This window comes from Melospiza georgiana, chromosome 23, assembly GCF_028018845.1.
Source record: "Melospiza georgiana isolate bMelGeo1 chromosome 23, bMelGeo1.pri, whole genome shotgun sequence".
Taxonomy (NCBI): domain Eukaryota; kingdom Metazoa; phylum Chordata; class Aves; order Passeriformes; family Passerellidae; genus Melospiza; species Melospiza georgiana.
In genome coordinates, this window is record NC_080452.1 from 8,089,649 (window position 1) to 8,103,381 (window position 13,733).

The window sequence follows — 13,733 nt, forward strand, 5'->3', positions numbered from 1 at the left end:
CCTGAGTGGCACCAAATCCAGGCCACGAATCCAGCACTGCAACACCTGGAGATGCAGCACCAGCAGCAAAGGTGACAACAGGGTGGTGACGAGGTGACACGGCAGCCACACTGCCCAGCCTGGCTTCGCCCCCTCATCCCCCATCCCAAATCCAGCCCCAAAACCACCATTAGGCAGATCTCAGTTTCACAATAATAACAATAACAATAATAATAATAATACAAAAAAAAAAGAGAAACTCACAAGCTTGCAACAGCTTTAGAAAAGGCACCTGGGGCGTCGCCTCGGCTCAGAGCGGCGCCCGAAATTTTAATTTTGGATTTTCTGGAGGTTTTTTTTTTAAAAAATATAAATAAGCTCTTCATCTTAAAAATAGATCCTCAGCTTGAGGTATTACAGTAGCCTGTGTCTCGGCAGTGTAAGGACAAGGAGGAGGAAAAAAAAAAAATTTTTTTTTTTTCTTTTTGTCGTGTTTTGTGGGGGTGGGTGTGGGGTGTCTTTTTGGTTTTTTTTGTTTTTCTTTTTTTTTTAACTGGAGACAGTCATGATGTAGTTTTTGGAAGGGCTGCTGCGGCCCAGCATCATCTGGTTCTTGCAGGTGAGCATCCCTCCGTAGGGGCTGGCGTGGTGGGGCCGGGCGGCCTGGTAGAGGACGCAGATGGAGCCGTCCTCGCCGATCCTGTAGGAGACCTCGTAGGGGTCCACCCAGAGCGTGAGCTCGCGGGGCAGCAGCTGGAACAGCTGGGGCACGGCCAGCCCGCCCTGCCCCGCCGCGCGGCTCAGCAGAGGGTCCATCCTCTGGTTGACGCGGATGCAGCGGTAGCCGGAGCCTTTGGAGGGCTTCTCGGGGAACCAGTGGTGTCTGTAGTGCTCTGGGGAAGGAAAAAAAATGTGAGAAAATAATATCCTACAGGGAGGTGGGGTTTAGAGCCTTTATCTCCCACTAAATTTGGGGTTTAAAGGCCAAATCCTAAGGAAAACCCTTTTTTCTCAGTGGTGTCTGTAGTGCTCTGGGAAAAGAAAAACACCTGTGAGCAGGGATATCCTAAAAGGAGGTGGGGTTAGGGCACTTGGGTACTACTAACTTTGGGGTTTGAAGGTGAAATCCTAAAGAAACCCTTTTGAAGGGTTTCTCGGGGAGCCAGTGGTGTCTGTAGTGCTCTGGGGAAACGAAAACACCTGTGAGAAAATAATATCCTACAGGTAGGTGGGGCTTAGGGTCTTTATCTCCCACTAAATTTGGGGTTTAAAGGCCAAATCCGAAGGAAAACCCTTTTTTCTCAATGGTGTCTGTAGTGCTCTGGGGAAACAAAAACGGCCGTGAGAGAAGATATCCCAAAGGTAGTGGGGTTTAGAGCCTTTAGCTGCAACTAAATTTGTGGTTTAAAGGCCAAATCCTAAAGAAAACCCTTTTTTCTCAATGGTGTCTGTAGTGCTCTGGGGAAACAAAAACACCTGTGAGAAAATAATATCCTACAGGGAGGTGGGGTTCAGGGCACTTAGATACCACTAAATTTGGGGTTTGAAGGAGAAATCCTAAAGAAAACCCTTTTGAAGGGTTTCTCGGGGAAGCAGGGGTGTTTGTAACACTCTAAGCAGGGAAAAGAGATGTGCAAAAGGATATCCTGAAAGTAGGAGGGGTTTAGGGACTTTAGGCACCATTAAATTCAGAGTTCAAAGGCCAATCCTAAAGAAAACCCAGTGAGAAAGGGTGTGTCCTAGGTAAGGCTCCCTCCCAGCAGGCAGGTGGGGTTTAGGGCCTTTAGCTGCCACTAAATTTGTGGTTTAAAGGCCAAATCCTAAGGAAAACCCTTTTTTCCCACTGGTGTTTGTAGTGCTCTGGGGAGAGAAGAGCAGGGAGAAAATAATATCCTGCAGGTAGGTGGGGTTTAAATTCAGGTTTAAAAGGGGAAATCCTAAAGAAACCCCTTTGAAGGGTTTCCCTGTGGTGTTTGTAGTGCTCTGGGAAAGGAGAAAAGCTGCAAGAAAAGACATCCCAAAAGCAGGTGGGGTTTAGGCGCCACTGAATTTGGGATTTAAGGGCCAAATCCTAAAGAAAACCCAGTGAGAAATGGTGTCCCAGGAAAGGCTCCTTCTCAGCAGGCAGGTGGGGTTTAGAGCCTTTAGCTCCCACTAAATTTGGGGTTTAAAAGCCAAATCCTAAAGAAAATCCCTTGAAGGGTTTTGCAGTGGTGTCTGTAGTGCTCCCTCCCAGCAGCCAGGTGGGGTTTAGGGCCCTTAGACACCAGCAAATTCAGGGTTTAAAGGTGAAATCCTAAAGAAAACCCCTTGAAAGGGTCCCTCAGGGAAGCAGCGCTGTCTGCAGTGCTCCCTCCCAGCAGCCAGGTGGGGTTTAGAGCCGTCAGCTCTCACCAAATTCAGAGTTTAAAACCCAAACCCCAACAAACACCCGGGCAGAGCCTCCCTGAACGCCGGGAGCGCAAAAGGAACCGGGCAGGGCAGGAAATTAAACCGGGCAGGGCAGGAAATCAAAACTGTGCCAAAAGCTCCGCACCAAAGAGTTCGGGACCAAAAGTTTGGTACCCAAACCCCTTTTCCAAGGGTGGCAGGGAGAGGGAAGAAGCACTGGGCACCCCAAATGCTTCTCTTCACCCCAAAAACCCCATCAGGACAGTGCCAGGGGCTGTGGGGGCAGATAGGGCACCCCAAAGCTGCCCCATGCCACAGCTCAGCACTCTGCTACCCCTTATCACAGCCCGGCCACCCCTCCTGGGGCTGATAAGAGCCCCGGGCCGGAGGGAGGGAGCCCCGCACCGCCCAGGGAGGGACACGGGCGGTGACAGCGGCACGGACCGGGCAGCACTGGGGACACCGCCGGGAGCGGCGCTGGGATGGGACAAAGGGACACAAAGGGACAGATGGCAACGAGAGTGGCACGTGATAGACCCGAGGGGTGCCCGACCCGAGGGGACACGGGGGGCACTCGGGAGGGGACACCCGGTCCCGGGAGCGACACGGAAAAGGACATCAGATCCTGGAGGGGACACGGGGGACAGCCTAGGAGGGACAACAGGACCCAGCAGTGACACCGGGGCCACTCGGGAGGGGACACCCCGTCCCGGAGGGGACAGCAGGTCCCGGGACTAAGACGAGAGCGACACCAGCTCCTCGGAGCAACGACTGGGGGGCACTCGGGACGGCCACCAAGTCCTGGAAGGAGCACAGGGGGCACTCAAAGGGACGCCAGGTCCTGGAAGGAGCACAGGGGGCACTAAATAGGACACCGGGTCCTGGAAGGCACACGGGGGAAGCGCTCCGGTGTCCCCCTGGCCCCGAGGGCCGCCAGCGGGCACTGTCACCGCCCTCTCCCCGAGCTCACCTGTGAGCGCCTCCCGCAGCGCCCCGCTGAAGACCTGCAGCTGCTGCTCGCTGACGCAGCCCCGCGTCCGCAGCAGGCCGGACACGAAGCCCACGGCGGCGGCGATCTCGGGCACCATGTCGGCCCGGGGCCCGCGGCGCTGGCTGTGGCGCTGGCTCATCCCGGCGGGGACGCGGCGACACCCGCGACGGTCCCGGCGGCTCCGCGGCGCTCGGACTGGCGGCCGCTGGCACTGCGGGCGGTTTATATAGGGCGCCTCGCGCGCGACGTCACGGCGCGGCCTCGGCGTTCCATTGGCCGCGCCGCATGCAAATGAGGGAATGCAAATGGAGCGGTATGGTAATAGCGGCTGAGCTCAGCGCGGTGACGTCACAGCGCGCGGGGGTGTGGAGGGGGGGGGCGGTTACCGGGGGAGGATCGGGGGGGACAGAGGGACACAAGGACAGAGGGACGGGACAGGGACAAGATAGGGATAGAGGGACAGGGACAGGGATAGGGACAGGACAGGGACAGAGGGACGGGACAGGGACAGGACAGGGACAGAGGGACGGGACAGGGACAGGACAGGGACAGGGGGACACAGGAATAGGGATAGGGGACAGGGACAGAGCGACACAGGGACAGAGGGACACAGGGACAGGACAGGGACAGAGGGACACATGGACAGGACAGGGACAGGACAGGGACAGAGGGACACAGGGACAGAGGGACAGGGACAGGACAGGGACAGAGGGACACAGGGACAGAGAGACAGGGACAGGACTGGGACAGGATAGGGATAGAGGGACAGGGACAGGGATAGGGACAGGGGGACACGGGAATAGGGATAGGGAACAGGGACAGAGCGACACAGGGATAGAGGGACACAGGGACAGGACAGGGACAGGGGGACACAGGAATAGGGATAGGGGACAGGGACAGAGCGACACAGGGACAACAGAGGGACACAGGGACAGGACAGGGACAGAGGGACACATGGACAGGACAGGGACAGGGGGACACAGGAATAGGGATAGGGGACAGGGACAGAGCGACACAGGGACAGAGCGACACAGGGACTGGGACAGGGACAGAGCAACACAGGGACAGGGGTACAGAGGGACACAGGGACAGGACAGGGACAGGGACACACGGACAAAGAGACAGGGACAGGGATAGGGACAGGACAGGGACAGGGGGACACAGGAATAGGGAGAGAGGACATGGACAGAGCGACACAGGGACAGGGGGACAGAGGGACAGAGGAACAGGGATAGGAACACAGGGTAGGGACAGGGGGACAGGGACAGAGGGACAGGACAGGGATAAAGGGACAGGGGGACAGGGTAAAAGAACAGGACAGGGATAGGGACAAGGAGAGGGGCAGGGACAGAGGGACAGGGGGACAGGATAGGGACACAGGGACAGGACAGGGACACAGAGACAGAGGAATGGGACCAGGACAGGGATAAGGACACAGGAGGAGGTGAGAGGTGACAGTGCCACCCCCTGAACCTTCTGAACTTCCTGAACCTCCTGAACTTCCTGAAGAAGGTTCCAGTTGTCCCTGCAGGACATGAGGGGTGACAGTGCCCCCCCCCGCCCCCCGAACCTTCTGAAGAAGAGGGAGAAGGTTCCAGGTGTCCCTTGGAGGACACAAGAGGTGACAGTGCCACCCTTGAACATCCTGAAGAAGGGAGAAGGTTCCAGATGTCCCCTGGAGGAGTTGAGGGGTGACAGTGCCGCCCCCACGCCACCCGAGGAGGCTGAGTGGGACACCTGGGACCTCCCAGCCCCACTCCAGGCCGGAGGAAGAGCAGGATGCAGGAGGAGGTGGCACCAGGGCCGTGTCCCACGCCAGGACAAGCCAGGGCAGGCAGGGCTGGAGCAGCCACGGAGCCTCCAGGTGCTCCCAGCCAGCCCAGAGGGAGGGACAGGAGGAACCCTGATGCTGTGGGAGATGCAGGAGCACCTGGAAGCCACCACAGGAGCTCCTGCTGAAACTGGCCCCGAGCTAGAGAGCAGTGGGAGGGCGAGCTCCTGCCTTTGATCATCCATGGGAGAGCTCAGATGGAGGCAGCGGTGGGATCCTGGGTGAGATATTCCCTGCCTGAGCTCCAGGATGGGTTCAACCAATGTCCTCCAGTTCCAAACCAACCTTCTCCAATTCCAAACCAACCCTGTCCGGTTCCAAACCAACCTTCTCCAATTCCAAACCAACCTTCTCCAACTCCAAACCAACCTTCTCCAACTCCAAACCAACCTTCTCCAATTCCAAACCAACCTCCTCCAACTCCAAACCAACCTCCTCCAACTCCAAACCAACCCTGTCCAGTTCCAAACCAACCTTCTCCAATTCCAAACCAACCTCTCCCAGTTCCAAATCAGCCTCCTCCAGTTCCAAACCAACCTTGAGCTCCTGGGGGAGGACCTGGACCCAAAGCTCTGCTCTGCTCCCCAGAAAAACGCCCTCTGCTCCCCAGATGAGGTTCCAGGTGCCCACCTGGCATCTCCAGATCAGCACAAGAGGGAATGGACACGCTGGGGTGGGAGGTTTCTAGCGGGGTTTGATGTTTGAGGTGCAGTTGTGAGACTGGATCAGGTTCTTTGGGGTTTTGTCTGCTTGGGTTTTGTGGATTTTTGAAGGCTGGAGCTCGGGAGGGTTTTTTGGGGCATGGTTGTTGTTGAGATGGAAAAGGTTTTCTTACATTTAGTCTGAATCTCTTGTTTTCATTTGTGCTTTTGATTTATTACTGTATATGACAGAAGGGTTTGGTTTTATTTGGTCAAACTTTTCATGGGTATTCAGAAGATTATTTTAGATATTATTTTCAACAGAAGCGCTGGGAGCAGTTGGGATGAGGAATCCCACCTCTCTGGGGCTCCTCAAGGTTCCGTCTCTCTGGAAAATTATCCTGGACTTCTGACCCTTGGGGTCCTGTAAATTATCTTGGACTTGCTGATCCTCCCCTGTCCCACTAGAAAATTATCTTGGATTGCTGATCCTTGGGTTTCCACTGGAAAATTATTCTGGGCTTGCTGACCCTCTCCTATCCCACTGGAAAATTATCCTGGATTGCCGATCCTTGGGATTCTGTCCTCCTAGAAAATTATCCTGGATTTCTGACTCTTTCCTGTTCCACTGGAAAATTATCCTGGACTTCTGATCCTTTTCTGTCTCTCTAGAAAATTGTCCTGGGCTTGCTGACCCTTGGAATCCCACTGGAAAATTATCCTGGATTTGCTGCCCCTTTTCTGTCCCACTGGAAAATTATCCTGGATTTCTGACCCTTGGGTTTCCACTGGAAAATTATCTTGGACTTGCTGATCCTCTCCTGTCCCACTAGAAAATTATCCTGGATTGCTGATCCTTGGGCTCTTGTCCCTCTGGAAAATTATCCTGGATTTGCTGACCCTTTTCTGTCCCACTAGAAAATTATCCTGGACTTCTGATCCTTGGGTTTACACTGGAAAATTATTCTGGGCTTGCTGATCCTCTCCTGTCCCACTAGAAAATTATCCTGGATTTGCTGACCCTTGGGATTCTGTCCTTCTAGAAAATTATCTTGTACTTGCTGACCCTATTCCTGTCCCACTGGAAAATTATCCTGGATTTGCTGACCCTTTTCTGTCCCTCTGGAAAATAATCCTGGACTTCTGATCCTTTTCTGTCCCTCTAGAAAATTATCCTGGCCTTTCGAGTCTTCCCTGCAAAATTATCCTGGATTTGTTGACCCTTGGGGTTCTGTCCCTCTGGAAAATTATCCTGACCAAGGGGCAGCATCACCCATTTGTACCCCTAAAAATGAGGATGGCACTGAGGTTTTCCAGCACCTCCAGGTCTTAAATTCCCAATATTTCCCAGGATTTTGGGCTGTAATAGGATTTTTTTTTTTTAATTTGAGGCGTTTTGCTTGCAGCCTGCAGCTGCTTTTATTCCTGCTCTGGGTTTATTCCTGCTCTGATTTTATTCCTGCTCTGATTTTATTCCTGCTCTGATTTTATTCCTGCTCTGGGTTTATTCCTGCTCTGGGTTTATTCCTGCTCTGATTTTATTCCTGCTCTGGTTTTATTCCTGCTCTGCACAAGGGATTTCCCACCCAGGGCTGTGCACAGGAATTGGGAATGGGACAGGAATAAGGGGAAGGAAAATGGAAATTTGGGAATTATGGGAAAGGGAGATTCAGAGTTCCTGACCCCATTTCGTGCCCCGGGTTGGGTCAGGTTTGAGAGCAGACACAGCCAAAGAGTCCCCAAATCCTCCCCTCCCCATCTGCCACCCCAGAGCAGAAGAAATCAGGCAAATCTCTCACCACAAACCAGATTTGCCTTTGTAAGGTTTGAAATAAACCCAAGGATTAAAGTCTAAGGATTTTTTTTCCTATTTATTTTCTTATTTATTTATTTTTTTTTTAAGATGTGAGAGGCCTGGGAGGGCCCAGCACAGGGGATTGGATATTTGGATATTTTGGATATCCCAGAGCCCCCTGGAAGAGGCTGGACAAACACCCAGAGCTCTCAACACATCTGGGCACACGGTTCAGCAGGAAAAATGGGAGTCAAGAAAAAAAGAAATGGGAATCCAGCAAAACCATCCTGGTGGGAAATATCCCCCATGTGCAAAAGCAGCCAGAAAAACCAAATTAAAAAAAAAAAAAAATTTAAAAATTAAATTAATAAATTAACAAAATTAATTTTAAAAATCTAAAATTCAATATATTAAAAACAAAAATTAAAAATAGTTAATTAAAAGAAATTCAAATCATGGATAAATTTTTAAAAATTAATTTTAATGAATTAAAAATGAAAATGAAAATAATTATTTAGAATTAAATTAATAAACACAATTATTTTAAAATAAAAATTAATAAATTAAAAATAAAAATTAAAAATAGTTAATTAAAATTAAATTAAATTAATAAAACTATTTTAAGTTTTTAAAAATAATTTTAATAAATTAAAACTAAAAATGAAAATTATTAATTAAAATGAAATTAATAAATAAAATTATTGAAATTTTGAAAAGAATAAATTAAAAATACAAATTAATATAAAATGTATTTCACTGAGCTGAGCTTGGCCATCCCAGCTGGGATCAGGGCTGGTTTCCCTCAGCCTAAAGGATTTTGGGATGGAATCCTCCAGCCCTGAATCACTGGCTCGGAGCAGCCTGGCCCAGAGCAGCTCTAATAACCAGGGCTATTAATGAACCATTAGGGGCTAACCGTGCTCATTAGGCACTGATGATGATGAGGATGATGAGGATGAGGCAGCCCCACCGGGCAGGTTCCCCTGGTCCCCGCAGGATGGGGGAAGTGGTGGCACCATTCCCCAAATTCCCATTTCCTCCTGATCCCCCCTGTGTTCACCAGGCTCCTGAACCAGCCTGGCCCCGTTAAACCCTTCCAAGGGGGGATTTCCTGTGGGCTCGGGGCCCTCCAAGCGGCTTTTGTGTCCTCATTTCTGCCCTCGGGGTTTGAAGGCAGAGCTTGAGGCTCAGTGCAGCCTCTCAGAAGAGTTCCAGAGCAAAGGAACCACCAGAAAATCAAATTTGATTTCTTTCTTTCTTATTTTCTCTTTCTTTCTGTTATTTTTCTATTTCTCCTTCCTTCCTTCCTTCCTTCCTTCCTTCCTTCCTTCCTTCCTTCCTTCCTTCCTTCCTTCCTTCCTTCCTTCCTTCCTTCCTTCCTTCCTTCCTTCCTTCCTTCCTTCCTTCCTTCCTTCCTTCCTTCCTTCCTTCCTTCCTTCCTTCCTTCCTTCCTTCCTTCCTTCCTTCCTTCCTTCCTTCCTTCCTTCCTTCCTTCCTTCCTTCCTTCCTTCCTTCCTTCCTTCCTTCCTTCCTTCCTTCCTTCCTTCCTTCCTTCCTTCCTTCCTTCCTTCCTTCCTTCCTTCCTTCCTTCCTTCCTTCCTTCCTTCCTTCCTTCCTTCCTTCCTTCCTTCCTTCCTTCCTTCCTTCCTTCCTTCCCCTTTCCTTGAAATTTCCTTTCCTTGAAATTTCCTTTCCTTTCCTTGAAATTTCCTTGAAATTTCCTTTCCTTTCCTTGAAATTTCCTTCCTCTTATTTTCCTTTTCTTATTTTCTCTGAGTTTGATGCTGTTCTGGCTGGGTTACTTTTCCACCCTGCATTTAGCTGAGAGCATTCTGATTTCAATTTTTAAAAAACCCAACAAAAACCAACAAGGCAAACTCAGCAAATTTCTGCTCAGGCATTGCCCAGGCTGGGGCTGGAACTGGTCTGACAGGAACCAGGAGCTCACAGAGGCTCCCAAACCCTCCTGGCTACCCAAATGAGCCTCCAAACCAGTCGAGCCGGAAATTTTACAATAAAATAAAAACGAAAATAAATTTAAATACATAAAAAAAAAAAAAAAAAAAAAAAAAAAAAAGGGGAGAACATTTGGCACCCAACCAAGGGTTAAACCCGAGCTGCTCTCAGGGACTGAGGCTTTGCAAGTCAGCAGCTCGGCGTGTTTCATGTTCAGTTCCCACGCCTCGCTTGGGCTCTTTGTGGTTTTGGTTTGTTGTTTTTTAGGGTGACGACACCCCCGGTCTGCAGCTTGTAGGACACGAGGCACAAACCCCAACCCCAAATGTCCTGGAACCCCAGCAGAGGCAGAGGCCCACACAGGGGGACTCGGCACCCCCTGTGCCCAGCAGGAAAACAGCCCCAGAACTCAGAATTAACATAATTAACATTTCATTAACTCTCAAATCCTGCTCATCAGCTGGGTCCCGCTTGCTGATTTTTTTTTTTTTCCTATTTTTTTTCGCCCTTTTTGTTTTGAAGCCCTCACCACAGATGAAAGAGGCCTGGGCAGGTTCCTTCAGCCACCCCAAGCTTTGGGAAGGCTTTCAAGCTTATCTTGGTCCATTTGAGCTGCTTTTCTTTAAATTTAGGGGGGGAAATTGCTAGGAATGGTCCAGAACTGTAAAAATAATGGATGTATTTGTTTATTTTTTTAAATCAGCACCACAGATGAAAGAGGCCTGGCCACCTCCCCTGGTGGGGTCCCTGCAGCCACCCCAAGCTTTGGGAAGGATTTCAAGCTTATTTTGGTCCATTTCAGCTGCTTTTCTTTAAATTTAGGGGGGAAAATTGCTAGGAATGGTTCAGAACTGTAAAAATAATGGATATATTTGCAATAATCCTGGTAAGCACCAAAAAATCCCTGTCCCCAAAACACCCCAAACAAGGCAAAGTGCTGTCAGCAAGAAGGCGACTTGCTGAATTTATTTTTTTTCCTTTTTTTTTTTAAATGTAAAATGTAAAGCGTAAAATATAAAATATAAAGTGTAAAATATAAAATGTAAAGTATAAAATGTAAAAGGTAAAATATAAAAGTGTAAAGTGTAAAATGTAAAATGTAAAGTATAAAGTGTAAAGTGTAAAATATAAAATGTAAAGTGTAAAATGTAAAATATAAAAATATAAAGTGTAAAATATAAAATGTAAAGTATAAAATGTAAAATGTAAAGTATAAAATGTAAAATGTAAAGTGTAAAATGTAAAATATAAAGCATAAAATGTAAAATATAATATATAAAATATAATACATCATATATTAATGTAAAATTTATATAATATATTATATGATACATACAAATTTATATAATATATTATATTATACATAATAATATATTTACATTAATATATAAAATATAAAATGTAATGTGTAAAATAGAAAATGTAAAATAGAAAATGTAAAATGTAGTGTAAAATATAAAATATAAATTTAAATATAAAATATAAATTATAAATTATAAAATATAAATTATAAAATATAAAATATAACGTAAAATGTAAAATATTAAATATAAAATGTAAAATGTAAAGTATAAAATGCAAAATATGAAATTCAAAATTTAAAATATAAAATAAATATAAAATATAAAATATAAAATACAAAATATAAAATATAAAATGTAATGTGTAAAATGTAAAATGTTAAATAGAAAATGTAAAATGTAAAGTGTAAAATATTAAATATAAAATAAATATAAAATATAAAATATAAAATAACATGTAAAATGTAAAGTATTAAATATAAAATGTAAAGTATAAAATGCAAAATATGAAATTTAAAATTTAAAATATAAAATAAATATAAACTATAAAATATAAAGTATAAAGTATAAAATATAAAATTAAAATGTAAAATATAAACTATAAAATACAAAATATAAAATATAAAATGTAAAATATATTTATTTTTCCAGGGCAAGCTGGCCCCGGGAGCAGCAGCAGCAGTGTTGGCTCAGGAGATCAAAGCTCTGCAGGGCCCTGGGAACAGATCAGGGCCCAGGGTGAGCCGTGCCCTGCTGTGCCCCACCCCAAGCCGTGATAAAATCTGCCCCAGCCCAGGGCAAACAGCACGTGGGGGCACAGGCGGGCACAGGCCAATTGCCCTCGGTGATTGCTCCTCATCAGGGCGCGGCCGCCCAGCCAGGCCTTGCCCTTTCCCCTCTGGAAACTCCCAGGACAAACACGGAGCGCAGTCAAAACAGGCACTCCCTCCCTCCTGCACACACCTGGGGACAGGCGCGGTGGCACCGAGTCCCTGGCACTGCCACAGAGACGAGAGAGATCAGGGGAAATTTACAACAAAATAAATTTATTCTCCAGGATGGGGAAAACCAAGCCTGGGAGATGGCACCTCCTGTTTCAGGCAAAAAAACAATCAGGACACAGCATTGGTGGGATAAGGAACTAAAATTTCTCCCCTCTCCCTGAATTTTTCAGGCCAAAAAAACAATCTGGACAAAGAAATGGTGGGATAAGGGACTAAAATTCCTCTTATCTCCCTGAATTTTTCAGGCTAAAACCAATGAGGACACAGAAGGAATGTGCAGGACCAAAATTTCTCCCATCTCCCTGCATTTTTCAGGCCAAAAAAACAATCAGGTCAAAGAGCTGGTGGGATAAGGGACACACTGAGTCTTTGTCACTGCCACAGAGACACTCACAGACAGGGATCCAGGGAAAATGTGGGAAAATTTGTGGAAAATTTGTGGAAAATTTTTTCTCAAGGATGGAGAAGACCAAGCCTGGGAGATGGCACCTCCTGTTTCAGGCAAAAAACCAATTATGAATAGCAGGAATGTGCAGGACGAAAATTTCTTCCATCTCCCTGATTTTTTCATGCTAAAACCAATCAGGACCCTGCACTTGTGGGATAAAGGATCAAAATTTCTCCCCTCTCCCTGAATTTTTCAGGCCAAAAAGCAATCAGGACACTGCAGTGGTGGGGTAAAAGACTAAATTTTCTCCCCTCTCCCTGAATTTTTCATGCCAAACCTCCCTCCTTGGGTCTGTCTCACACCTTTCCTTCTAAGGCAGGCTGGACTGAAGGATTTCCCCTTTCCCTGCTGACACGCAGCTACGAAAAACAGATTTTTTTCTTTTCTTAGAAACGAGAAGTACAAAAATAAAACCAACAAAGAAAAAACCCCAGACCTCTGGCTGAAACCACAAGACAGGAATTTTATTTTTTATATATATTTTTTTTAAGGGTAACTGGGCTGCCAAAGTGCAGCTCAGCCAGGCTGGGAGGAGCTGCCAGGGCAGCACATTGCCCAAAATCTGCATTTTTTTGCCCGATTTCAAGAGAGGGGAACGCGTGGTGCAGCTCCATGACAACCCCAATCCCTGCCACCAAAACAAGGCCAAGGAACACCAAAGCTGGAGCAGCTGGGAAGGGAATTTCTGACCCTGCTGGGCTTGAAGAGGAGAAGGAGAAGAAGGAGGAAAAGGAGGAAAAGGAGGAAAAGGAAAAGGAAAAGGAAAAGGAAAAGGAAAAGGAAAAGGAAAAGGAAAAGGGAAAAAGGAAAAAGGAAAAAGGAAAGGAAAAGGAAAAGGAAAAGGAAAAGACACATCCAGATTCCTCCATCTTGCCTCTTGAACCCCCATTCTAAAACCCCAAAATTCTACTTTTTCACCCTGTGACAAATTCACCATCATTTTACTCAAACCCCTGTGGCTTGTAACTTCTCACACAAAGTTGTTTTAATTATTAATGAAGTATTATTAAATATTATAACTACATAATAATTATTAAATTAGTAATAATTTTAGCATTGCAATATTAATTATTATTAAATATTATTAAATTATTTTCAAATGAAAGAGGAAATGGTGAAGAGCATCCCAAACAATAAGAAAAAGCCATTCCAGATGTCCCAAATAGCAAACCCAGGCACAGATCTGAGCTGAGCCTTATAAATCCTTCCATCACTAAAAACATTGAATAAAGAAATTCGGTGAAGAGGCATGGACAGGGAATGGGAGAATTAAATATATTGAATTAAGAAAATAAAGTGGAGGAAGAAAGGGGCTGGTGGAAAGGCCCAGCAGAGCAGGGAAAAATAAAAATACCCAACAAATAAAAGGCTCCAAGGCCCCTGATCTGAGCTGAGG

The 13,733-nt window shown here is 46.7% G+C and overlaps 1 protein-coding gene across 1 annotated transcript; it reads right to left on the reverse strand.

The window, feature by feature from the left end:
• On the reverse strand, positions 1-3,535 carry BTG2 (BTG anti-proliferation factor 2). Its single transcript, XM_058039854.1, has 2 exons — positions 3,341-3,535; positions 1-872 (listed from the first exon to the last, which is right to left on the reverse strand). The coding sequence occupies exons 1-2, from the start codon at positions 3,498-3,500 to the stop codon at positions 529-531; spliced, it is 504 nt and encodes a 167-aa protein (XP_057895837.1). The 5' UTR covers positions 3,501-3,535; the 3' UTR covers positions 1-528.
• Between the last annotated feature and the right edge of the window lie 10,198 nt (positions 3,536-13,733).

What these genes read in the sequence shown, in the direction of transcription:
- BTG2 (XM_058039854.1), bottom strand. Translation starts at nt 3,500, where the DNA reads ATGAGCCAGCGCCACAGCCAGCGCCGCGGGCCCCGGGCCGACATGGTG. An exon ending in GCTGCGGGAGGCGCTCACAG is followed by an intron (nt 873 to 3,340) that starts GTGAGCTCGGGG and finishes TTCCTTCCCCAG; the next exon opens with AGCACTACAGACACCACTGG.